Source organism: Watersipora subatra, chromosome 1 (genome assembly GCF_963576615.1).
Source record: "Watersipora subatra chromosome 1, tzWatSuba1.1, whole genome shotgun sequence".
Classification (NCBI taxonomy): Eukaryota; Metazoa; Bryozoa; class Gymnolaemata; order Cheilostomatida; family Watersiporidae; genus Watersipora; species Watersipora subatra.
Window position 1 is genome coordinate 65,338,138 of NC_088708.1, and position 24,816 is coordinate 65,362,953.

The 24,816-nt window shown below is 34.3% G+C and overlaps 2 protein-coding genes across 2 annotated transcripts; one reads left to right on the forward strand and one right to left on the reverse strand.

Annotated features, from left to right (window-relative positions):
• The first annotated feature begins 2,330 nt into the window (after window positions 1-2,330).
• On the forward strand, window positions 2,331-3,734 carry LOC137390412 (uncharacterized). Its single transcript, XM_068076748.1, has one exon. The coding sequence runs from the start codon at window positions 2,331-2,333 to the stop codon at window positions 3,732-3,734; it is 1,404 nt and encodes a 467-aa protein (XP_067932849.1).
• A 787-nt stretch (window positions 3,735-4,521) lies between these two features.
• Window positions 4,522-24,123, reverse strand: LOC137390419 (uncharacterized). Its single transcript, XM_068076755.1, has 9 exons — window positions 24,017-24,123; window positions 23,288-23,454; window positions 22,101-22,185; window positions 18,296-18,373; window positions 16,220-16,408; window positions 14,842-15,033; window positions 13,280-13,458; window positions 7,745-7,976; window positions 4,522-4,772 (listed from the first exon to the last, which is right to left on the reverse strand). Exons 1-9 carry the CDS (start codon window positions 24,069-24,071, stop codon window positions 4,522-4,524), a joined length of 1,428 nt encoding a protein of 475 aa, XP_067932856.1. The 5' UTR covers window positions 24,072-24,123.
• Window positions 24,124-24,816: the final 693 nt, after the last annotated feature.

The following is a 24,816-nucleotide window of genomic DNA, read 5'->3' on the forward strand; positions in this document are numbered from 1 at the left end:
CTTCTCGATGTATTTATATTTCTACAGCTCTATTGAATCACAGTCTACTTGCAATTTCTGTTAGTCATAACAGTTAAGCATTTACAGTAACAAATATTTTGTAGATTATACAGTAGTTGGTGATTTGTATAGGTTATACAGTAATTGGTGATTTGTATAGATTATACAGTGATTGGTGATTTGAATAGATTATACAGTAGTTGGTGATTTGTATAGATTATACAGTAGTTGGTGATTTGTGTAGATTATACAGTAGTTGGTGATTTGTATAGGTTATACAGTAGTTGGTGGTTTGTATAGGTTATACAGTAGTTGGTGATTAGTATGGATTATACCGTAGTTGGTGATTTGTATAGATTATACAGTAGTTGGAGATTTGTATAGATTATACAGTAGTTGGTGATTTGTATGGATTATACAGTAGTTGGTGATCTGTATAGATTATACAGTAGTTTGAGATTTGTATAGGTTATACAGTAGTTGGAGATTTGTATAGATTATACAGTAGTTGGTGATTTGTATGGATTATACAGTAGTTGGTGATCTGTAAAGATTATACAGTAGTTGGAGATTTGTATAGATTATACAGTAGTTGGTGATTTGTATGGATTATGCAGTAGTTGGTGATTTGTATGGATTATACAGTAGTTGGTGATCTGTAAAGATTATACAGTAGTTTGAGATTTGTATAGATTATACATTTGTTGGATATTTGTGTAGACGGATAAAGAAACAAGTCTTAGCCTCAATCTAGTTCTCTTCAGCTACATGTAGACAGTGACATAGCATATATGAGGGTCAGCTAAATCAAATGACAAATATGGAGAGAGGTGATGTTAAGATAGTTCATATCTACTGACTTTACTCAGTGACTTACTCTAGAGTTGTGTGCACATGCACTGCAGCTGGAAGCTCTGGTAAGAGTTGCAAGGAGGCCAAGCAGCCAGTTTGAATATGAATAGGTAGTTGTCAAAACAAAAGCTGTAGAACAAAACAACTGTTTTTAAATACCAAGCTGATTAGGCAATATTAATATACTAGCTGTGCCTCCCGGCGTTGCCCGAGTATTAAAAATCAGCTTGTAAACAATGAGAAGTGATGAGATTTGCTTACCACTTGCTGGCAGGAAACTCTCCAGCAAGTGGCAGGCCATTGCCAAGTGTCCTGGCACATTGCCACGTGTCCTGGCACATTGCCAATGAAAAACTCTTCTAACCTAGTTAGTAAGCTTCAAATGCCGGTAGGCAATGACATTGCATCAGCATAGTTGCCCAGCTAGGCTATTCTAATAATAGCTATAGCCAGAATGCAGACAGACATACGACATACGACACACGAACATACTTTGAGAAATATATATTTAGATGAGCGTGTCTACAGCCACGCCTCATTAGGTTTCGCAATGTCTTAAGTTGGTATTTGGAATCAGACAGTTACAAGAAGATTTCAAGCTTTCTTTAAAATTGTTATATTATGGTATGTGTAAGGTATGATTCATTTAGCCAAAGCAATGATAGCTAACAGATGATATGTTGTTCCGATTTTCTATTGTTTAACTCTGCATTAAATAGAAATAATATTTCTAGTCACCAATTATTAAAATACCCTGAAGTCAAATTAGTATAGAATATCAATAAAAGGTTCACAGCCAAAAGAAATGTTCATGGAGATGTTTTGAGATATATTTGTGGCATTTTTCTGCTAGTTGACTAACAATAAAATAGAAAAATATATATTACTCTTTAAAACTTTGAATGCTAACTTTATACGTCAAGTTTTAAGACAGCAGAATAAAAATAAACATGGAGTGTAGAAGTACCAAGTGGGTTTTGGCGTAGATCTGGTTTGGTGAGCTGGAGGTCAACAAATTTTGTCGTGTTGGCTCTGTAACACAAAGAGCAGGTTTATAGACATACTAGCTAGCGATCTTTGACCAGTACGTAGAGTTTGTCTGTTAGCTAGGCTTTTTATGACGGTTAGTCTCTATGTATCTAAGGAGAAATGATTTTCAAACGAGAAGTTACCACAAGTTTGAGTGATAAGAATGGTGTCAATATAGAATAGGTTTCAAATTTGATAATTTTCATTTGGTACAATCTACATGACACTAACTGAGCATGAGGAGCAATAACAGGCTGTTTTCATACACATTATATGAATGTGTGAGCAATGTAAGTGTTTACTAAAATTCTAAAACCTTACAGTAATATACAGTCAAAATCTCACTTATGATCAATTGATCACCATAGAACATAAAATTTCCAGATCAAGTATTTAGCTTTATAGATCAATTTATTTTCGACAGATGACTTTAGAAGTTTCTTCAAATCATGCGACAATATAAGTACCGATATAAGTACCGATTTAAGTACCGATATAAGTACCGATATAAGTACCGATATAAGTACCGATATAAGTACCGATATAATTACCGATTTAAGTACCGATATAAGTACCGATATAAGTACCGATTTAAGTACCGATATAAGTACCGATATAAGCACCGATATAAGTACCGTTATAAGTACCGATATAAGTACCGATATAAGTACCGATATAAGTATCGATATAAGTACCGATATAAGTACCGATATAAGTATCTATATAAGTACCGATTTAAGTACCGATATAAGTACCGATATAAGTACCGATATAAGTACCGATATAAGCACCGATATAAGTACCGATATAAGTATCGATATAAGTACCGATATAATTACCGGTATAAGTACCGATTTAAGTACCGATATAAGTACCGATATAAGTACCGTTATAAGTATCGATATAAGTACCGATATAAGTACCGATATAAGTACCGATATAAGTACCGATATAAGCACCGATATAAGTACCGATTTAAGTACCGACATAAGTACCGATATAAGTACCGATATAAGTACCGATTTAAGTACCGATATAAGTACCGATATAAGTACCGATATAAGTATCGATATAAGTACCGATATAAGTACCGATATAAGTACCGATATAAGTACCGATATAAGTACCGATATAAGTATCGATATAAGTACCGATATAAGTACCGATTTAAGTACCGATATAAGTACCGATATAAGTACCGTTATAAGTATCGATATAAGTACCGATATAAGTACCGATATAAGTACCGATATAAGCACCGATTTAAGTACCGATATAAGTACCGATATAAGTACCGATATAAGTACCGATATAAGTGCCGATATAAGCACCGATATAAGTACCGATATAAGTACCGATATAAGTACCGATATAAGTACCGATATAAGTACCGATATAAGTACCGATATAATTACCGGTATAAGTACCGATTTAAGTACCGATATAAGTACCGATATAAGTACCGATATAAGTACCGTTATAAGTATCGATATAAGTACCGATATAAGTACCGATATAAGTACCGATATAAGCACCGATATAAGCACCGATATAAGCACCGATATAAGTACCGATTTAAGTACCGATATAAGTACCGATATAAGCACCGATATAAGTACCGGTATAAGTACCGATATAAGTACCGATATAAGTACCGATATAAGTACCGATATAAGTATCGATATAAGCACCGATATAAGCACCGATATAAGCACCGATATAAGTACCGATTTAAGTACCGATATAAGTACCGATATAAGCACCGATATAAGTACCGGTATAAGTACCGATATAAGTACCGATATAAGTACCGATATAAGTACCGATATAAGTACCGATATAAGAACCAGTGAAAAACCTGGTGAAAGTAAAATAATACTGATAAAAAATTATACTAATAAGTAAGCTATGTTAACATTGCTCTACATAACTCTATTACCTACATAAATCTATTACTTACATAACTCTATTACCTACAAATCTCTATTACCTTACCACTAGGCATACACGTAATGAGGCCTACACTTGTGTTTATTTTTCTGTTTTCACGTTGGGGTATATATAAGAAAACTCTTTTTGTTTATTATATTTGTTACCTTATCAGCGTAGTTTTGTGCATATATTCTCTGCACTTATTTTCATTTACATGTAGTTCTATATAATTTTTTTAATACAATGCATATTTATCTTAAATATTCATTTTTAGGTTGTTGCTAGTGAACTAGTATTGCAAAATGCAAGGCAATTGATTAGTGCAAATAGGTATTGCGGTGTTGGTCTAGTAAGCTGGCTGGTGCAAGTTTGAATCCTAAATGATACGATCTTTTTTCCCAGTATCTAACATTGGCTTTAGACAGAGAGACGGACAGGGGTTTTACCATAGTAAATATTCTAATATTTTTAGGCTGCAATAACTGAACACTTGTTTTATAACAAGGACGTTTAAGAACATTGACTCTGTCGCAAAACAATTTTAAAATATGATGCTAATGTTATAGTGAATCTACTTTTAGATGTAGATGGTAACATTGTAATGTTAAATTAAGAATACAGCAGTATAAATTATGTATTAAATGTGTGTACACTGAACAAATAGCTATATAGATTAAGAATTATATTATATATATTATAGTAATTTCTCTATTTACAAATATTGGCATAAGGCATGAGATGAGTACCTCTAAGAAATGTCGTGCTCTTTGGAGTTGTCTTATTTATCGCGTTCTTTTCTGTAGTTGGTGAACTTGCTTGGGGCTCATCATCGACTAATAACTCTGTCAGCAGTTCATCATGTGCAGAGGTCTCTGGCAGCAGTTCATCATATGCTGGCAGCTCTGGCAGCAAATAATCCTCTTCTTGGTCACCACTATAGGCAGGAGAATTCTCATCTACTAAAGATAATTGAACGGGGTTTCACGCTTTGTTAATATTCTTAATCAAAGAGAAGTTTGTAGAGATTATTGCAACTTGAAAGTAAATTACACTAAGATTTCACTTTTTAAGTTTGGCTGCCTAAGATATCTACGTAAAGACAAACAGTTAATTTGAATCAACCCATTATTAAGCACAGCTTAATAATAGGCTGGTCACATAACAAACAAATTAGCCAACCAAACTAATAAACTAGTAAAATGTGTATACACTGTATATACAAAGCAGGTAAAAATAGTTATACAAACTCTTTTTTTGACAGGTATTAAAATTCTCTTGGTTTTATTTGAGTCTATACATAAGTGTGGTTTATGCTAATAAATTTCAGCTTTTCTTATACTAAAACACTTCTCTGATATATCTAATTTTCACCTAGAGGTCTGTCTCTCTGCACATAAGGAATCTTTGAGGGATTGATAGTACTCAACTTATAACGCAGTTTCCTAACAGAGTAAATGGTTTCCATACTATTCCTGCTTGTCACTTCAAGGTCTCCTTTAAAATTTTACTAAATCTTCCATTTTTTTCAAATCGGATCAATTATGGCTTATTAAAATTATTTGCAATAATTAAAACGTTTGGAGGTGTGAAAGCTTTAATAAACACGAGTATTGTTTGGAACTCACAGAAACATGTCAGATTACTGAATGTTATTGATGTCTGTATCTTCAACCACAATAAGCTGGGAAACGCTAAATTTACTTTAATATTTTATTTTAAAAATTGACTCAATATTTTCAAAATAAGTTTTCTGTCACTTTGGCAGCTTGCTGTTTGACTGATTCTTAAATGAGAAATTATTTCCTCCTACTTTCAACTCATTTTATAACATGAACTCAATTTAAAAGTTCACATAAAATTTTATTAATAAACCTATTGAGTCTGTGAGCGCTTTGGTTGCAGTAAATATATAGTGTGATTACGGGAGTCAAGAGTAAATGTCAGAGAGCAATAGCAAGACTGTATGACAATACTCATGTTTTGACAGCCACTCGTCAATAGAATTATTAGTGGTTTTGGATTTATGTAAAATCAACTGTTTTACTAGAACTATTTACAAAGTTGCGTGAGATCAGCTCTGAACTAGCTTATAAACCTTTGCAACAAAGAACCATATGAACAAAAAAATTATTGTATCGTAGTCAAGTTGACTGACCGGGCTCTACCAACCCTTCAAGTGACTCATAACATCAGTGAGGAAATGTACTACTCAAGAGTATCCTCGTTTTATTAACAATGCGGTTTTATTTGGAAAACTTGTCGTTATCATGCATTTAGTTTCATTTTGTTCTAAGAACTTCAAGTTTGACCTCTTCTATCCGCTTGTTCTTTAGTAGCTCAACATACTTTCTGGCACCTCTGATTACCGACGCCGCAGTACTGTTGATCTACTACGAAGCTGGATTTTATTAAAGAGAATATAAAAGATGCAATAGAACCAGCGCACATCATAGCCTGAGATATATTGCATATAAACCATGTTTCTTATAAAAAAAATTATTACAAGTTAATGGTTATGTATATTTTGTAGCATCTACAACATCTATTAATCATCTATTCTCATGGAATCATTGAAGCTTGTAAATCTTTACAATTATACACTTCACGGTTCTGTTAGTATTCTACCTCATGGCAACTGGAGTGTTATCTAGAGCGAATGCTGTACATATCAGCTAGTCAGTACATGTTAAGTATAGAGAGTATCAGCTAGTCAGTACTTGTTAAGTATAGAGAGTATCAGCTAGTCATTACTTGTTAAGTATAGAGAGTATCAGCTAGTCAGTACTTGTTAAGTATAGAGAGTATCAGCTAGTCAGTACATGTTAAGTATAGAGAGTATCAGCTAGTCAGTACTTGTTAAGTATAGAGAGTATCAGCTAGTCATTACTTGTTAAGTATAGAGAGTATCAGCTAGTCAGTACATGTTAAGTATAGAGAGTATCAACTAGTCAGTACTTGTTAAGTATAGAGAGTATCAGCTATTCAGTACTTGTTAAGTATAGAGAGTATCAGCTAGTCAGTACTTGTTAAGTATAGAGAGTATCAGCTAGTCAGTACTTGTTAAGTACAGAGAGTATCAGCTAGTCAGTACTTGTTAAGTATAGAGAGTATCAGCTAATCAGTACTTGTTAAGTATAGAGAGTATCAGCTAGTCAGTACTTTTTAAGTATAGAGAGTATCAGCTAGTCAATACTTGTTAAGTATAGAAAGCAAAGGTTGAATTTTCGTTCACTGATAAGGACTAACAAACAGGATAATGCGTGAATGTAGGATTTGGTGGTTGTTCTCATTAGAATGATTCACCAGTAGCGTATCACAAGTTCCATGCATAACTTTACTTGTCTGAGGTCTTCAAATATTTAAATAGAGATTAAGGAGACATTAATGGTAATAAGTGTGAAATCAGACAGGCCAGTGTTACAGCAGTGGTTCAATCAGACTCTAGCAATTGATGAGTCAATCTGAAAGGTTCAGTAGAGGTCTCTCAAAGGCAACAGCAGAAATCACACTGATTTGCAAAGTCATGTCTTTATGAAAAGATATGTAATTTGTTGTGAGTTCATGCATCGTATTAGTTTTGTTATTTAAACTAAGTCATGTTAATACACAGTTCATTTCGCGCACCAGTAAAACATTTTATATCTTTGTTTTGAATGTGAAAAGAATAATATTTTGTTTTTCAATAAAGAAGGGTTTGGTGAAAGCGTATATAAAACTGATGTAGTTCAGTACGTTCAACAAAGTTAATTACTACTGTGTTAGAAGTAAAAAGAAGTCCAGAATGTTTGGTTGCAAACAAATTTAAATGGATTCTTTGAAGTTTTGTGCATAGATATAAAGTTATTTATTTCAACATGATAAAGGTGTTCATGCTAAATCTCAAAGAGAGATAAACCTGCTATAATGTTGAGAGTATATTTCAAGGTCTCACCATTCTCAGTATAACTGTAGTTATTGGTAAGCATCATTTCTACTGTGGAGGAAGTCAACGCCTTTGTGCTGGTAGTGGGCACAGTAGAAGTCGGAGGTGGCCTGCTCAAGGCCATAGAAAGTTTCACACTGCCTACCAAGTTACCAATATCGAACCATAGCGTGTCTTCATCAGGCAGATCATCTGAGCAGTAAATACGTAAGGTGAAGGTCGCTCTGTATTCTCCATTTGTCTAAATAGTTTAATAGAGAAGTATAGGTCAGTTTATGGCATCATATCAGTTACGCGCGTAGATCAGAAGTTGTTGTAATTTTTTTATGTAATGAGATAATATGGTAATATATAATGATAATATAATTATATTTAGCCATGAGAATGTTTCAGAAGCTCTTACAACTACATGTCCACACTTTCAAGCCAATCAGTTTTAAAACGGACTTCTAAATTACTGTTTTGGATTTTCTTAGACAGTAGGTAAAAAAATCCAATAGCAGAGACGGGGCTTACAAACGATAATACTTAAATCGTATACTTTCTAGCAAGTATTGCTAGTCTATGCGCACAAGCAACTCAGAAACTTTCCATAGAGGCATATAGTACATACATGTATGTTATTGCTGGTCATGGCCAGCAGTGATAGTATGTAGCTGTAAGTTGCTCTGCACATCTGAGTAGGTTATCGATAGATAGTCTATAAAATAGCTTGGTTAAAGTCGAATATTGGGTCATGTTTACTAGTTGAGTAATGAGAAAAGATATCTTATAAACTGCTGTGGTCTCTCTTGCGTTGTGTCTCACTTAAAATCAAGCTTGTCAGTTTGAGTAAACTCTGGCGGAAAACTCTGATAACCATTACTTTTGGTTCTCTTTTTTTAAGCAAACGTTTCTTTGGAGATGCTATTGGCCAATATATCTATTAACCAATATATCTACTGCCCAATATATCTATTGATCAATATATCTACTGACCAATATATCTATAGACCAATATACCTATAGACCAATATATCTATAGACCATTTTATCTATTGGTTGATGTATCTATTGACCAATAGCATCAATTTAAATGCCTGACCAAGGTTTTCTAGTCCCTTTCTACAGTATCACCCAATAGACCTGACACCATTCAAATAATTTTTTATCATTTTATGACATCAATCATCTTTTATAACGAGATGTGAAGGTCATAGTCACATGCTGTAGATTCTTAGCAGCAAGAATCTCTACAATGAATAGCAAACGCCTTTAACTACTTTTTATTACCTATATCATAAGTTTTAGACATCATTGTTACAGAATGACTCAGTTCAAAGAGCTTGCCATGGGTGAAAAAATTTGCTTGGAATGCTTTTGGAGCAAGCCAGCCATTTGGCTTACATCCAAATGAACGCACCACTAAGTATGAGAAAAAAATGTGCCTATGGTGCTCCTTTCTTTTGGTAATGACCACTTGCAACTTTTATTAGTGTTCGTGACCAAAATTCAAACTTCCAGCAAACAGGAACTAGCAATGGTTACTATGGTTACTACGATGGAAACTAAGATAAGGTGTATCCACTTGTAATGCTAATATTTACAATAAGAACAACTCTATTTCATACATATACTTTGCTTAAAATATTGGTGTACACCGTCCATCGCATATCATACGTCATTTATTGTAAATCATCCACCATACATCGTATATCGTTCATCATGCATCGCCTGTTGTAGGTCGGGCATTGTCTGTCACACATCGTCCCTTGCATATCATTCATTGCACATCATACATCGCCCATCATATATCGTATATCATATAGTATATTATATATCATCTATCATATATCGTGAATCATCCATCATACATCGTCCATCGTACATCATAGAGCGTTCATCGTACTTCAGTCATCGTACACCATACTAAAAGTGTACCTGTGCAATGTACAGTGTACAGTGTACGATGTACAATGTACGGTGGACGGTGTACAGTGTACGGTGTACAATGTACGGTGTACAGTGTAAGGTGTACGGTGTAAGTTGCACGATAAATGATGTAAAATAAACGTTGTACAAAGGATGATTCACATACATTTTAGTAAGCCCTTAGTTAAACAAGGATCTGCATAATTTATAACAACAGTAAGAGTGTGTGGTCTCTGTCACACTGTTACAACTGTCAAATATGCTATCAGCTAACTAATGACACCTACTGCAGGTGTCATCAAACACCATCTTTACTACCTGAATGATGAAGCTACAACAGAATGCTCAAGGGTCTGTATCCATAGTTGTGATTGCTATCTTTGGCAATAGCGCCTCTCATTCACTCATCCTAGTTGTTACAAAAAGATTCTGCTTCAGAAGCTTTTTACACATTGTAAAGGCAGAAACTATCCTTGAAAAGGATGAGGCGTATCAGCGAGTTGACTCATGCACGTTATTTACATTCCCACACGCTGAACAGGAAATAAACTGCAAGCAGGTAATAACAGTTTCTCTTAACAATGTGAGTCAGACACTCTGGTCAGAGTGAAGCTAAATAAAGCGTGTGGTTAACAAGATTATTGTATTACATAAAGTGTTGCACCATCTTTAATTTAAAGGTAATGAAATTATTTTGTTTCAAGCAATTGGTGAGTAATCGTAAATCCAAATCCCTTTTGTTGTCGCTAAAATATGATTCAGTCGATGCCATTGGCAGCCATTTTTAATTGATACTTTCTGTTGCCCTTTTTTTAGCAATCTAAAGAACAAAACCAAAATCCTTAACTTTTGCATATTTGCCCACAGTGGTTGTGAGAGCAAGCTGTAAATGTATATGTTTGAAAGACTCAGAGTTAGCCAACTAATGTTCAAGATCGCAACCAAACTTTTTAAATGACTAGGTAATACTCAAATGCAAAATGGTCAAAACTTGCTACTAGGAAATTTTATCTAAATAATTTAACTAACCTTCTCACTTTTTTCTTTAATTTATGGTACAAAACTGGAAAGCGCTCGATATTATTCCATCACTTATAGTAAATTTTTATGATCAGCTGAAGACAACCCTCGTTTGTTTGAACTAATGCAGACTGGTCCAAGTCTGGATATTGAAAATATGTACGAGACTGTACATTAAACAGCCTAAACAGCCTATATTGTCTTACATGCACATACTCTGAGGCTACAATATGGTACATTATGCCAATATGTACCATATTTGCATATTGTATATATTTGCATATTGCGTATTGTACCTGTTTAAGCAAATGTGCACAAACAACATATGAGAGAGTAAAATATGGTAATACACGCAACAGGGTGCAGTATAACATTAATAGTGGCAATAACAACATACTAAAGTATACACTGGCAAGGAGGTGGAAAACCTATATAAACAACCGTTGCTCGCGACATCTGTCACGAGAGCCATCTATCAGTCAAAGTTGTCATTATTCGCTTAGACACGACTGCATCGGACAATCGTCCAGATTCTAGATGTCGCCCATGCGATCGAAAGTCTGGGGAAGTTTAGCCCAAAGTAGCGGTCGACTGTATTTTATCTTTTGTTCTCATTTAGAACTGTTGCCTCTACATGTACCTTAAAAGTCATGCAGAGGTCATGCAAAGGTCATGCACGAACTAAAAGTTTTTGGTTTTAAAATATCATTATAAACATTATAAATCTATACATAGATTTATAATGTTTATAATATTTGCAATGTTTTGGAACGTTTTTAGATCTTTAGATAGCTCGATGAGCAAACTCGACTAATATGAGTAAAACATACACTCTCTCTGGAGTAATATGAGTAAAACATACACTATCTCTGGAGTAATATGAGTAAAACATACACTATCTCTGGAGTAATATGAGTAAAACATACACTATCTCTGGAGTAATATGAGTTAAACATACACTATCTCTGGAGTAATATGAGTAAAACATACACTATCTCTGGAGTAATATGAATAAAACATACACTATCTCTGGAGTAATATGAGTAAAACATACACTATCTCTGGAGTAATATGAGTAAAACATACACTATCTCTGGAGTAATATGAGTAAAACATACACTATCTCTGGAGTAATATGAGTAAAACATACACTATCTCTGGAGTAATATGAGTAAAACATACACTATCTCTGGAGTAATATGAGTAAAACATACACTATCTCTGGAGTAATATGAGTAAAACATACACTATCTCTGGAGTAATATTGTAAAGGAAGTCACTGTGTTCCCTTTACGGCTCTACAAAAATCACAATCACGGAGTGAAATATATAAGACTAGCTAATATACATGCATAGAAGCATATAAGCAATTCAATGTGCGCTCATACAATGAACAGCATGCAAGAGATTGCCTGAGATCTCTGTCTTTCCTTGACTCATCTGGGCTATTTATATACGCTTTCGTACTTGGCTGGCTCCGCCGCCGCCAGTATCTCGGTAGCATGTCGATCTTGGTAATCAATCTTTGGCTGACCGGAAGTTTTATCTATGGCCGTGTTTTCTGCCGAGTCAGGGCTCGGCTCGGTCTTGACGTTGGTTCTGAGGTCGTTACGGTGGCCCTGGTTTCAGCAATCTTTCGCCACAATAATACAGTACGAGAATACGTGTAAAACTGATTTTTGTTGAAAGGTGGTTTGAAAATTGTAGGAATGGATAAAATTAGTCTTAGCTTGAGAAAAAATGAGATATAAAATCAATTAGAACTCAGTAAATAATAGTCTAGGTGATTAGGAGTTGCTTGCTCTATTAGTAGGTAAGTCTTACACAAATCTATAAAAACATTGGTCAGTTGTAACTTTGTGTTAGTCTGGTTGTCTAAAAAACAGTTTAAGTATTGAACATGATACATGTATATTTAAATTGCATTCCATTTAGTGTTGCCAACTAGAAGTTGCCTTTCAAATGAGGTAATAGAAGATAACTCTCTAAACATACAAATAGCATTATTATTTTTCTACTTATCTTTTGAAAGCTCTAGTTAGTTGTACCTGACTGCATCATTTAGATGTTTTTCTATAGCTTATATACTGTAATATGTAATAGGTAATAATGCCATGTTGTATTACAATTTGGCATTACAACACACTATTACATGTACATATAATTTTGCAACATGCCGTATGAAATAGGATTCTTGTATAAATACATGTAGCATAGGCTATACAATTTACTCTATACTATGTATTCATGACATCCTGATAACGTTCTATTGAACTAAACTCAAAATATAAATTATATTAACTTATATATTGTTGAAGGTATTAATTAGAAGTGAAGCCTAATAAAGAACAGAATATTTACAGAGCAAATAGAAATTCATAATCACAGTAAAATATTCAAAAAAGATTTAGCATTGCACTTCTTCATTAGTTTTCTATTTTTCATTTTGCCAGTCGCATTTTAATGAACAATTTATGATCTGAGTATCTTACATAATTATTGAAAAACCTTAATATAGGTACAACTTATCGACCAATTGACGTATAAAGGCCTTAACCCTTTTATAGGCTGTTAGTTAATTTTATCTTTCACCATAAATAATATATGACTCACAGTGTAGTTGGCAAGTACGCCCTTCCCTTCATGGTGGTACCCATAGTAGGTGTCAGGAGACGACTCCCTATACCATTTAGCGAATATAAAGCTTGGATTGTAAACTGCCTTGCAGACGACAGTGATGCTGCCACTGCAGTCAGTTGGTTGAGTTACTTCACAATGCCCTTCTGGTTTGTCTACAATGATAAGTTGGCAACATGTAAATTAGCCATGTACATGTTGTTCATGTAACATGTACATACACAAATAAACACAATATATGTAATGTGTGTATGTTACACATGTTGTTACATATACACATTACAACAGGGTGGGCATGTTACAGTGTGTGATGTACACGTGTTACAACATGTGTATGTTTGTGTATGTACATGTTACTTGGTTAATGTGTAACTTTGTAACATTACATGGTACAATGCTATATGTAATGTAATATAATGTAACATGTAATGTAACATTACATGTTACAGTGTTACATGTGGCATGTAACATTACATGTAACATTGCAACATGTAATGTCACAAAGTTACATGTTAACAATGTAACATTACATTGTTAATCTGTAACAATGTAATGTTACATTATTATATATTAACAACAACATTTAACAATGTAACATGTTTTTGTTAAAATGTTTAACAACTTGTTAACAATGTTTTGTTAATATATTGTTAACAACAAGTTAACAGCACATTGTTAACAACATTTCATAACATGTTTTCAAAGATCAAGAAAAAAGAAGACAACTCACCTACAATTACATTTTATGAGAGATGTTTTAGCCGCGACAAGTTAAGAGAATTTAAAATTTTTTACTTGACACTACAAGTTGATTACAAACACCTTCATTTAAAAGATGGAATTGTTAATGTTGTATATGTTGCTGTTAATGTTAATGTTAATGTTGTATATGTTGCTTAAACACAAATTATTTAGGCAAAAATATTTTATTGCCCGTGCAATGCCGGCCATTCACCAAGAAGGACTATAAGTGACACTTTTTGATATCTCTGATATCAATAAGTTTTCATTTCTCTTTGTATCTAACAAATAGAGTGAAACAGACTACAGCTGCCAAAAGATCTATGATTACAAATCAGCACAAGACTTCTTGATACGATTGCATATATACCTGTGGACTAGATAATTGGGTAAGTTATTTGGTACGCAGGCTTGTCAACAATGAATTGTCAGTTTTCTATCGTAAAGTTTTTCATGTAATTTTTGAGGTTGCTCAAAAGCAAATATGGTTGTAAGCATTTGTCTATTTACTGTCTTTGCCCTTTCAAAATTAACATTGCTGCAATTCTCTCCTGATTTTCAGTGAAAATTTACATGTGTCAAACTTTTGCAGTTCATCACATTTGGGCCAATATTTTAAAAAAGCATGCAAGTATTTAAGTTTTATTCTTCAAAGTTCAACCAAGCAAACAGTTGTGCTGTTTATTCCCTACCTTTCATCTTAGAATTTTATCAGACCTTTAATCGGTTGTTTGGCAGTAGTTTTAGCTTGTTCTTATTTATTATGTAATTTAGTGTCCCCAGGAAGTTGAACTTACGTTCCACATTCAATATAACATGGTTCCTAAACTCAACGTGTGGGTAGTTTGGAGACATGGCTATGCACTCAAGCTTTTGTAGGTGCAGCTCTGGACCCGGTTTGAAGTTCCTTATGTATCGATGCTGCAAAAATATTCTTTCTTGCAGCGCTTGAGAGTTTATAGGGTCAGCGTCGATGGCGCTCAACTCAGCTGCAAAAAGAAGAAGATTGGAAGTTCAGGTAGCTGTTATTACTAGTCTTAGCTCCAGGAAAAGTGTTGAAGCTGGTAAGTGTTTTTAATATTCTCGATTTGGGACGATCAGATGACGGCTAAAAAAGATACACTAGCATATACAAACATCAAGCACTGCAAACATTGCTATACATTCAATGGCTCTTCTAAGCAAGCAATTAAAATTCTATAGGTACGGACAAATCATGTTTGATTTCAATCTGATCATGAGGCAACAATAGCTGCATACACGCATGTAAATGTTTGACGTCTGTTTTTACTTTTTATACCCTATACTTTTTTATCTATTCTCAGGCAACCCTGTTTAGTCTCCAAAAAGGTTTTTCATTGTTGTACTGTGAGTGTTTCCACCAGTTAATCAGTCCACCAAAGTGCTGACCTATTCACAAAGTTGCTGCTTGTGAAGCATTTCTAACGAGAGCAGCTATTCACGGCTCAGTTAACGGTTCAGTTCTCGGCTGACTCGTTTTCTCTCACCTTCCCTATCGCTCGCCTTGTTCTGTGTACCTAAGGGATTCTCAATTTGACGGATAATTGGTTGAATATTTACTCGCTAAGTTCGTAAGTTAAAAGGTCAAGGTTACTTTTACATAAGGAAAATGTATGCTCACAAGATCAACCTCAGTAGGAGCGATGGAGTCATGGTTGCTAAGCAACTGATTGCCATGATGACTAGTGCTTACTAAGCAACCATTACATCCTGTGTTGGCTATCAATTAGGTACTAGAAGCGTTTTATTTATAATTTGAACATGAAGGCTTAATTTAGCAGTAGATCTTTGGTTCAGTTGATTGGACGCTTCACTATGGTGGATGCTTGAAGTATTTCAAGATTGGAAGACATATTTGAGAGAATATTGTTTCCAATGAAAGCATTTATTTTGTATAAAACTTGAGTCTAACCTAATATAGAATATCTGTAACATTTTGTATCTTTGTTGGTTAGCTTCATTTCTTTAGTTATTTTAATTAGTGATCTATTAGACTCAGTTCCTTGCATTGGACTGTTTTGAATAATTTGACAACAGGCATCAACTGCCACTTTCTGTTCACTAGGAACAGTTTACTGGCAGCGATAGTATGCTGCCAGCAAGCATATTACATCCTGATTAACAAGTTTTCACAATATAAAGTTGGTGACTTACACGGAACTTCCTTGCCAGCAATTTTTATTGTGACTGATATGTTTCTTGTGGTGGCTTGGACATGGCATTTAGCTGTGTACCCAAACTCAGGGAGGGGCTGTGAAAAGTGAACAACATCTCCAGGCTCTTTATAAGGTACTTCCCTTCCACCTTCTGGTTTCATGTCCACAAAGAGCTCTGTGATGCCTCCTGAAACCATTGATTAATTTTAAGTTGAAGGTTTTGCGGCTCTTTCTGTTCATATAAATACATATTAAAATCAGTTATTGGCATTTGCTTAGTTTCTTGCCTATAAATGGTCAAATGAAATGGTTGTTTGTTAAGACATAGCAATTATGACAGCTAGCAAAGGTGGCGGTTACAGATTAAGGCTTTCGCTCATAAATGTCAAACGAATATAAGGCGCAAATCTAGATGCGCACTGAAGAAAGCTGTTGTTGTGTGGGCAAAAAGTACTAATACTTGCAATCTGATTGACCCTCCAGTAAAAACAGCATAGCCACTGCTCTTTTTACATATGAGTTCCGCATTAATTTAATCTATGTGTATTAATCTCAATGTTTGTCTGTCGTTTTTAATTCCAAAAATGTTTAATGAAGAAATATTCACTGCAAACTGATTTTGAACTCTCAACCTTCAGTTCTACGAACATCAATATATCCAATACACTACACTGTCCAACAGGCTGGGCTATACAGTGGAATAAAGTTGGCACATACTAGGAATACGTGCCAATGTTTTATGGCTTCACGTTAAACGCTGGAGCTCATGTGATGAGTAAAGCCGTACCAGAAGAAAAGTCTTTGGAGCCATACCAGAAGAAAAATGCATAAACTCATATTGCCAACAAGACTATTTCAATCAGTATAGATCTGTAGTAAGCACTGCAGCCGTTACGGTATGAATTACACAGAAATAAACTCAGTAAACAGAAATAGCACAGTAATTAGAAATAAACAAACACCTTCATTTAAAATGTTGGTTTTGAATTAAAAGTAAATTTTCTATACAAAAACCTATTCATTACTCATGCAACGCTGAGCATCCAATTAGTTCTACTATAAATAGAATTAACTCTATCAACCTTGTTGATGCTAAAAAAGTATTTATTTATATTCACGAGTAACACAGTTACATCATGATTGTTGAATATAGATTATATAAAGATTTGGGCAGCTGCACATTCCTTCAAGCGTGCTGCCGGAAGTTTTATGAGCTTTCATTGCTTCAAGATACTTACTCTGACTGGCTGATGACTGAAGGGCGAGAAGACCAGCGATATCTCTCACTATTTATTTATGTCATAAATCACTGGCCACTCATAGCCTCTAACTTATATATACAGCCAGGCGAAACTAGACAAGTACACCGTAAACAGTATTGTCTTAGCTGACAGGTTAAAGGGTGTGCCGGCGTACTTCCAGTCATACCTTAGCTAGCCCTACATTGCAATAGGTGAGTTTTGTAAATAAATTCATTGCAACATGCAGTGTGACGTTAACAATGCTATCATTAGCAAGCTTTTAAACAATTTTCTGATGTCTTTTAAAGTTGCAACACGGAAGATGTAGAATGTTATTTGCTGATTGTAGGAGTGATGTTTGTCTCCAACAGGAAGCATCTATAAAGTGTTGAATCTCTAAATTCACATCACCACATATTCATAAAAATTTATATCTTCACCTTGGTTTGCTATTTTGCTGGTTTGGAAGCGGTAGGTGCTGCAAGGATTGCTGGACAGAGAGAATATTTACTAATAACTCGAGCTCAAAATTCAAACTAAATTGTTTCTATCAATCTGTATTTAGAAGTAATTTAACTGATCTTTTAAATGGTATTTCAGCAGCATTAACCAAGGTATTTATTCTATTAGTATCAATGTTAGCAACTGAAATCTATTTTGTAAATGAATTTTGTTTGCAAACTTTTATTTTCTTTTGCTATCTTCTCACCACTGTTAGAAAGCTAATAATTCACTGCAGTTGAAAAAGGTGCGGATAGTATCAATAGCGTCATTATAAGACAGCATGATTTATACCAAGTGTGAGTTCTTAGAATCGTATAAGGAAAATTTACCCAGAATAGATAACTCTGACTCATCATAATCTCCTCCCTCTCTGCAGCCAATAATGCCCTCATCTGCTTTTCTAGCACCTGAAAATAAGCAGAGTAGAGCATCCTCGACACTATTTTTTACCTAAAGTGCCGGTCAGAAAACTCCTAGTCCCGGCTATGTGAATCGGTTTAATATTATCCAAGACATCAAATGCTGACTCTCGAACATAAGCAGTTTAATTTGACTAACAGTCGTATCTCTACTAAATATACATATTGACTTCTGTGATTAGAGCCTTGAAGCAAACAGGCAGTTTGGAGTAATATTGATCCATGTATTCATGTGGCACCAAACTATAATAATGTCAGTGGCGAGTGGCGTCATCTAACCATATTCAAGCCTTTCAGTACTGAAAGATTTCTTCTAGCAGTTTGACTAGATTTAGTATCAAAGAATTGGTGAGCAACCAAGTTTTTGATTTATGTATGTGTTTTAATTATTTTTATTGAAAATCTTGTACAACAAATTTCAAATTTTTGACCTAAACATTTTGTCACAGCCAGAGATAGCACAAAGACACACAAGCACTCTTACTGCCAGTGCTACTACTATTGTTAGTATTACTACTACTACTACTACTACTTACTACTACTACTACTACTGCTACTACTACTACTACTACTACTACTACTGCTATTACTACTACTACTACTACTACTACTTACTACTACTTACTACTACTATTACTACTACTACTGCTACTACTACTACTACTACTTACTACTACTACTACTACTTACTACTACTACTACTGCTACTACTACTACTTACTACTACTATTACTACTACTACTACTGCCACTACTACTACTACTCCTACTGCTACTACTACTACTACTACTGCTACTACTACTATTACTACTACTACTACTACTACTACTACTACTACTACTGCTATTATTACTACTACTACTACTTACTACTACTATTACTACTACTACTGCTACTACTACTACTACTTACTACTACTACTACTACTACTTACTACTACTACTACTACTACTACTGCTACTACTACTACTTACTACTACTATTACTACTACTACTACTACTGCTACTACTACTACTACTACTACTACTACTACTGCTACTACTACTACTACTACTACTACTACTACTACTACTTACTACTACTACTACTACTACTACTGCTACTACTTACTACTACTACTACTGCTGCTACTACTACTACTACTACTTTATATAAAAGGACCACAACTATTTGGTATACCAAGACTTATTTTGCTATGTTGGCCTAGCATGACTTTACAAATTGCCAAAAGAAACAAAATCCAATTATTTGACAGCATCGTAAATATAGAATTTAGTTATATGATGTGCAGGAATACCATAGTGAAATCTGCCAAGTTAAAAAAGAGTTAGCAAACACTAGCATCAGTCTGGCAATGCCTGGCGCTTCTTCAATTTTCGATCACGTAGTACGCAGGAGGGTGTTTAGGGGCGGGTTGTCAATATTCAAACAATGTTTGGAAATGAAATATTTTTAGCGGTCTGGCGGAAAGCTGGAAGCGCATAAAGTTTGGATGAAACCGGCCAAAAAATTTGGAAATGCATAGCGATGATAAAATGGGCTTTAATAATAAAGATTATTCTGCAAAGCTGGAAGGCAGTTAATTACTTGTACTAATATAACTTTGATCTTGTAACCTTCACACCGTCAGACTAAAGAAATAATAATATAAAGCAATTAAAGTGTTTCATAAAAGATTGAGATCTAGTAAACATTTCAATTCTGTTCCAAAGGTTGTGAATGTTACAAATACTGCAGGCACTTTATTGCTTAGTCATAAAGTGTGAGGTACCAAGGCTAAAGCTGTGTAAAAATACTTTAAAATGTTTACATATCTTCATTAGTCAAATATTAAATAAGAAAGGAATGATATATACATATACTGCTCATCATCATATTTGTACACGGTATGCATTCTAACCATCTTTGTCATTTTAACCCTGTATACTAAAGTATTGAATTTGGGAATGAACCATAGCGGATTTCAAACGATTCCAAGGATCTTTTATACAAATGAGTAAATTGTGCATTATTTTTTGTGAATAAAGTTAGTCATTGACGCTTTTCTAAAATAAAAATGGCTTCAAGTTCAGTATCTAAATCAATTTACACCAGGCTATCTGGCATTTCATGCTCGTACAGTTAGTGCCGATGATCGATTTGGCAAAACCTTAAAGATTGCAACATTGAGTCGATAACTTTTGGTCAGGGGGTCAACAACTCTTTCCTTCAACAGGTCAAACGATTTAGAGTTACCATATCTTTAAATGACCGTTTTGAAATGAAGCCACAAGACTGCTAAGATTATAGCATGTTTTTATTAAATACTGGCACATTTGTTGGCTAATCTGTGAATTACAAATGGTTAGATACGCATAGCTGTATTTTTTTTTTTATAAATGAAAATACAAGGCCCCTAATAAACCTTTCATATTCACTGATAGTGTTGTGCTAGGATCCTAATCAGTAGCCTCCAATCATCTATCGTAAGAGTTGACAGAATCTTAACACAACTTTTTTAACTCTTAGTATTGAGGAAAAATTAAAATTACTTACAAAATAAAGACCTCATTTAGCAAACAAAAAAATGATGTTTTCACAAATGCACAAAAGTGCAGAAAAGTAAAAATCATGCTATTGATGTGAAGAAACTATTTTAGAAAGAAATACGCTGGAGTGTTTATAGAAAAGACTCAGTAGACTGAGAACTATGAGGGAAATCGGGCTAGGACTATAAAACAATTATGTTGATGCTAACTGTAGAGATATTAAAGGAAGGTGTATATACCTTTATTGATTAATGTCTCGCTACGATCAGCCTGAGATAAAAATACAATTTGCTGTAATAATACCTAAGTAGCACACATTAACAGATGATAGTAGAGAATATACTAAACAGCAGTATGATGATTGAATAGTGATTGGAGATGGAGCTTCTCATATAAATGCCAGGCCTGTAACCGGGATGATGATAACGAGATTTTAGAGCACTGAGAGATGAGAGGATAGTTGATTCTATTTACAGTACCCAATTCATCTTGCAGGCCACTCTTCGTGTTTTCAGTTAGCATGGCCTTAACTGCTCTTTTCTTTGAATTAAAACTTGTTCCATACTTGATGAACACTCATAGTAGTTAAAACTTAGCCTTTTCATTGACTGACTTATAACGGGGTTGTCATTGGCTAAAAAATGAAACTTCACCAAGCTTTTTAGACCAATGATTTATGTTTCTGTCGCACATATAAAATGAACTGTTCTTTGCTTATGTGAAGACAGTAGAATACAGAGAAAATTTCGAGAAAAAGTTAACAGTGAGATGAAAACGTGCTGCAGCTTATTGTACCAGAGAAATACCTACTTTGCATGCAGATGCAATGAATGTTTAGTTATTATATACAAGTACATGTATTCTTATTTAATACTATTTCAATCAAAGATCTTTGTATGCTGCTGAAATAGGCATTAGCAGTCCATAAGATTGCTTAATTGAGACTAAAATCTGCTGCCGTGTTCTTTAACTCCTGACCGACAACTTCCTGAGAGAGTTAATATCATTAGTTTCTTTGACTGTTCTTACTTTTGTTCAGTTTCCCTCTATTACTTGGGTTCAGCTTACAGCTTACTATAGCTTTATACAAGGCCAACCAACTCTTGGAAAATTTACTGATTGCCTACTAAATTGCATTGAAGTACTTGATAGCGTGAAATACTGGCAAACACAAAGTTAATCTCACCTGTAATTTCTAACTCGAAGGGTTTGCTGTCATATTCCCATTGTCTCACAGAATATCTGCCTGTTTCTGAGAATGGTGGCTCTACCTTAAGTAGTATTTATAATGCATTAGGTAGCCATATTTTGGGCTATCTTCTACATATTATGCAAACATGAAAAATCGAACCAAATGAAAGTATTAAAACATTTCATGAATGTAAAGCAAATAAAAAAAGAGGCTTGTTAAAGAAAACAAATGGAATGGCTGTTGATTGTGTTTTAGAACCTTGGAACTGTTAGTGTAAATGACTAAAGCAAGAGCCTTGCTAAAAAAATTAATAAAAAATATTTCATATTTGTCAATGAGTAGTACATGTCGAGTTAGAACAAAAGCTAAAATTGTCTAAAAGGAAAATCATGCTAATTTATTATTTTATTTGTTTCAGTAGCGCAATTTAACAAGTTTAATTATTCATGTAACTTAAGGATGAAGATAAAAGTTTTATTAGTCAGTTTAGTCAGCTTAATTGTGATCCAGTGTTGCTTATCAGACACTTAATAGATGCAGGTGTTAGCAAAATATATTTTGCAGTCAACGAACTTGAAAAAATATTACATATTAATGAAAGCTAGTTTTAAAAACGAGTAACAAAGGAAAAACTACATCTACATTGTAGTTACAAGGACTTAGTCATCAGAAACTTCTGATTTGACTGCTGATCATGCCAGTAGAAGACTTCTCAATTACTTTCATCATGTGAATGACGTATTAGTCGATCTCATCTAACTGATTGAATAATAGTTATCAGCCGATAAGCATTACAACAGCCATTCTGCTTGTCAAAATAAATGGCATGCTTGTCACTCTGTTATAGCAAATGGCATGTTAGTCATTCTAATCTAATATTCTCAGCTTGAGAATGGTGTGCAAATTTCATAAAATCAATAGTTATAAATTGAGTGCTAGATATAATTGTTGAAGGCTAGTGATACTACTACCCGATTTGCAAAACTAATTTTCAAACATGACTGTTTAAGCCATCACTACCCTGTAAGAAAATAAGTTCACCTGCGTTGTAATTCTCTAGCATTAAGTAACCTATAAAAATTATGGACTGTATATGGTATGAATATTGTCAACAATTTTTAAATTTTATTTTGTGTGGTTCACATTTGGGAGAATATCGCTATTGTTTTCAGTAAACTTACTTTGGTGCCTATGGAAATGGTGTAGTTGTTCTCTCCTTTTCTCTTGTACCAGGTTACATTACTTGAGCCACTAACAGTAGCACAATAACATTTAAAGGTTGTACCGAGCTGTACCTTTTTGTGTGACAGTATGAGCTGAACATTTGAAACTGTATTCCCAGCAGCACCTGCAGAAAGATATTTGACATGAATTGTTATGATGGTCCAATTCCAATATTTAGCCAGCGGCAGGAGACTACATTATATCTCAGACATAATTGATACCTATTGCATCGTTCGCATGTGTCATGTGTAATTATCATTCCTATAAAATTCCTTCTGTCATAACAGGGCTATCTGCCAATATTTAGTGATGATATAGTTACTGTATTGCTTGTCTTCCCATGAGTACACGGCGCGTTTACACTCAGATTTAATCGTGAATTATATGATCACGTAGTCCAATTTAAAGTGTGATTCAAAGGCAGGAGAACTATTGTTTCTAGTAGTTGTTTACGAGAAATAATGGAGTCATAAATTTAGAATTCAAGATGAACAAATATGATGTGGGTACTCGATGAGGCACAACTTTAAATAGTTAGCCAGCATTACAAAACTAAACATTTCGTTACACAATATTGACAAAACCGAATACCTCTTGTCCACTTTCGAATACCTATATTCAAAGCTAAAATAGTAATTAAAATACATGTACATAAGTATCTGGTCAATTAATTCTCAGTTACTTACCTCCGAATAACAACAAGTAGATGCCACAAACATAGTTTAAGCCAAGATAATTCATTGTTAGTTTATCAGCTCTTACATGTATCCTTCTAGATGCCTTCCTTTCTCTCAGTGAGTGCGAATTGAAGTGCCAGCCACTATCGCATAAAGGACCCCTAGCTGTGCATAATTCAGACTACAATGATAGCCTTGTATGCCCTTGCACGTGCCTCTCCGTGCCTCCCTACTTGTCTTATTGAAAATAATAATGTAATACGGCTATCAGCCAACGAGCTTTAGGAAGAGCTCTTTTTCTCACTTATCGGATATAGACGTAGTGCTATGCTTAGGAGCTCGTGTTTGCATAAAATGAGAAGAATAACATAAATGAATGTCTAAATATTTTTTGGAATACTTTTATGACTATGAATAAACTGAACCATTTCAGCCACATGTTCTTCTCCATGAGTTCACAAAGTGATTTCAGTGAATTCTTACAGTTAAAGTAAAGAGCAGTTGTTAATCCTCTCAGCAAGAAACAGCGATGATTGTAGGCAGACTTTTGTAAGCTAAGAAGCTAATCAACTTATTAGTGCATGCAGTTTTTCACCGCAAACAAAAATACACTAAAGTTCCGGTTTCATTCAGTACAAAGCCACTAGAGCAACAGTTCTACTTACATAAAAGCTGAAAATAGGTTTTGTTTTTGCTTGCAATAAAGCTCTGCATGTATCGGTAAGCAGATGAACTTCTTAATCCATCCAGTCCATCTGCAGTCATTCATGAAATTATTTCTACCTGAATTGCAAGAAGTTACTGATAAC

What these genes read in the sequence shown, in the direction of transcription:
- LOC137390412 (XM_068076748.1), top strand. Translation starts at nt 2,331, where the DNA reads ATGCGACAATATAAGTACCGATATAAGTACCGATTTAAGTACCGATAT.
- LOC137390419 (XM_068076755.1), bottom strand. Translation starts at nt 24,071, where the DNA reads ATGAATTATCTTGGCTTAAACTATGTTTGTGGCATCTACTTGTTGTTA. An exon ending in CTTCGAGTTAGAAATTACAG is followed by an intron (nt 18,374 to 22,100) that starts GTGAGATTAACT and finishes GCTTATTTTCAG; the next exon opens with GTGCTAGAAAAGCAGATGAG. An exon ending in GCGTACTTGCCAACTACACT is followed by an intron (nt 7,977 to 13,279) that starts GTGAGTCATATA and finishes TAAACTATTTAG; the next exon opens with ACAAATGGAGAATACAGAGC.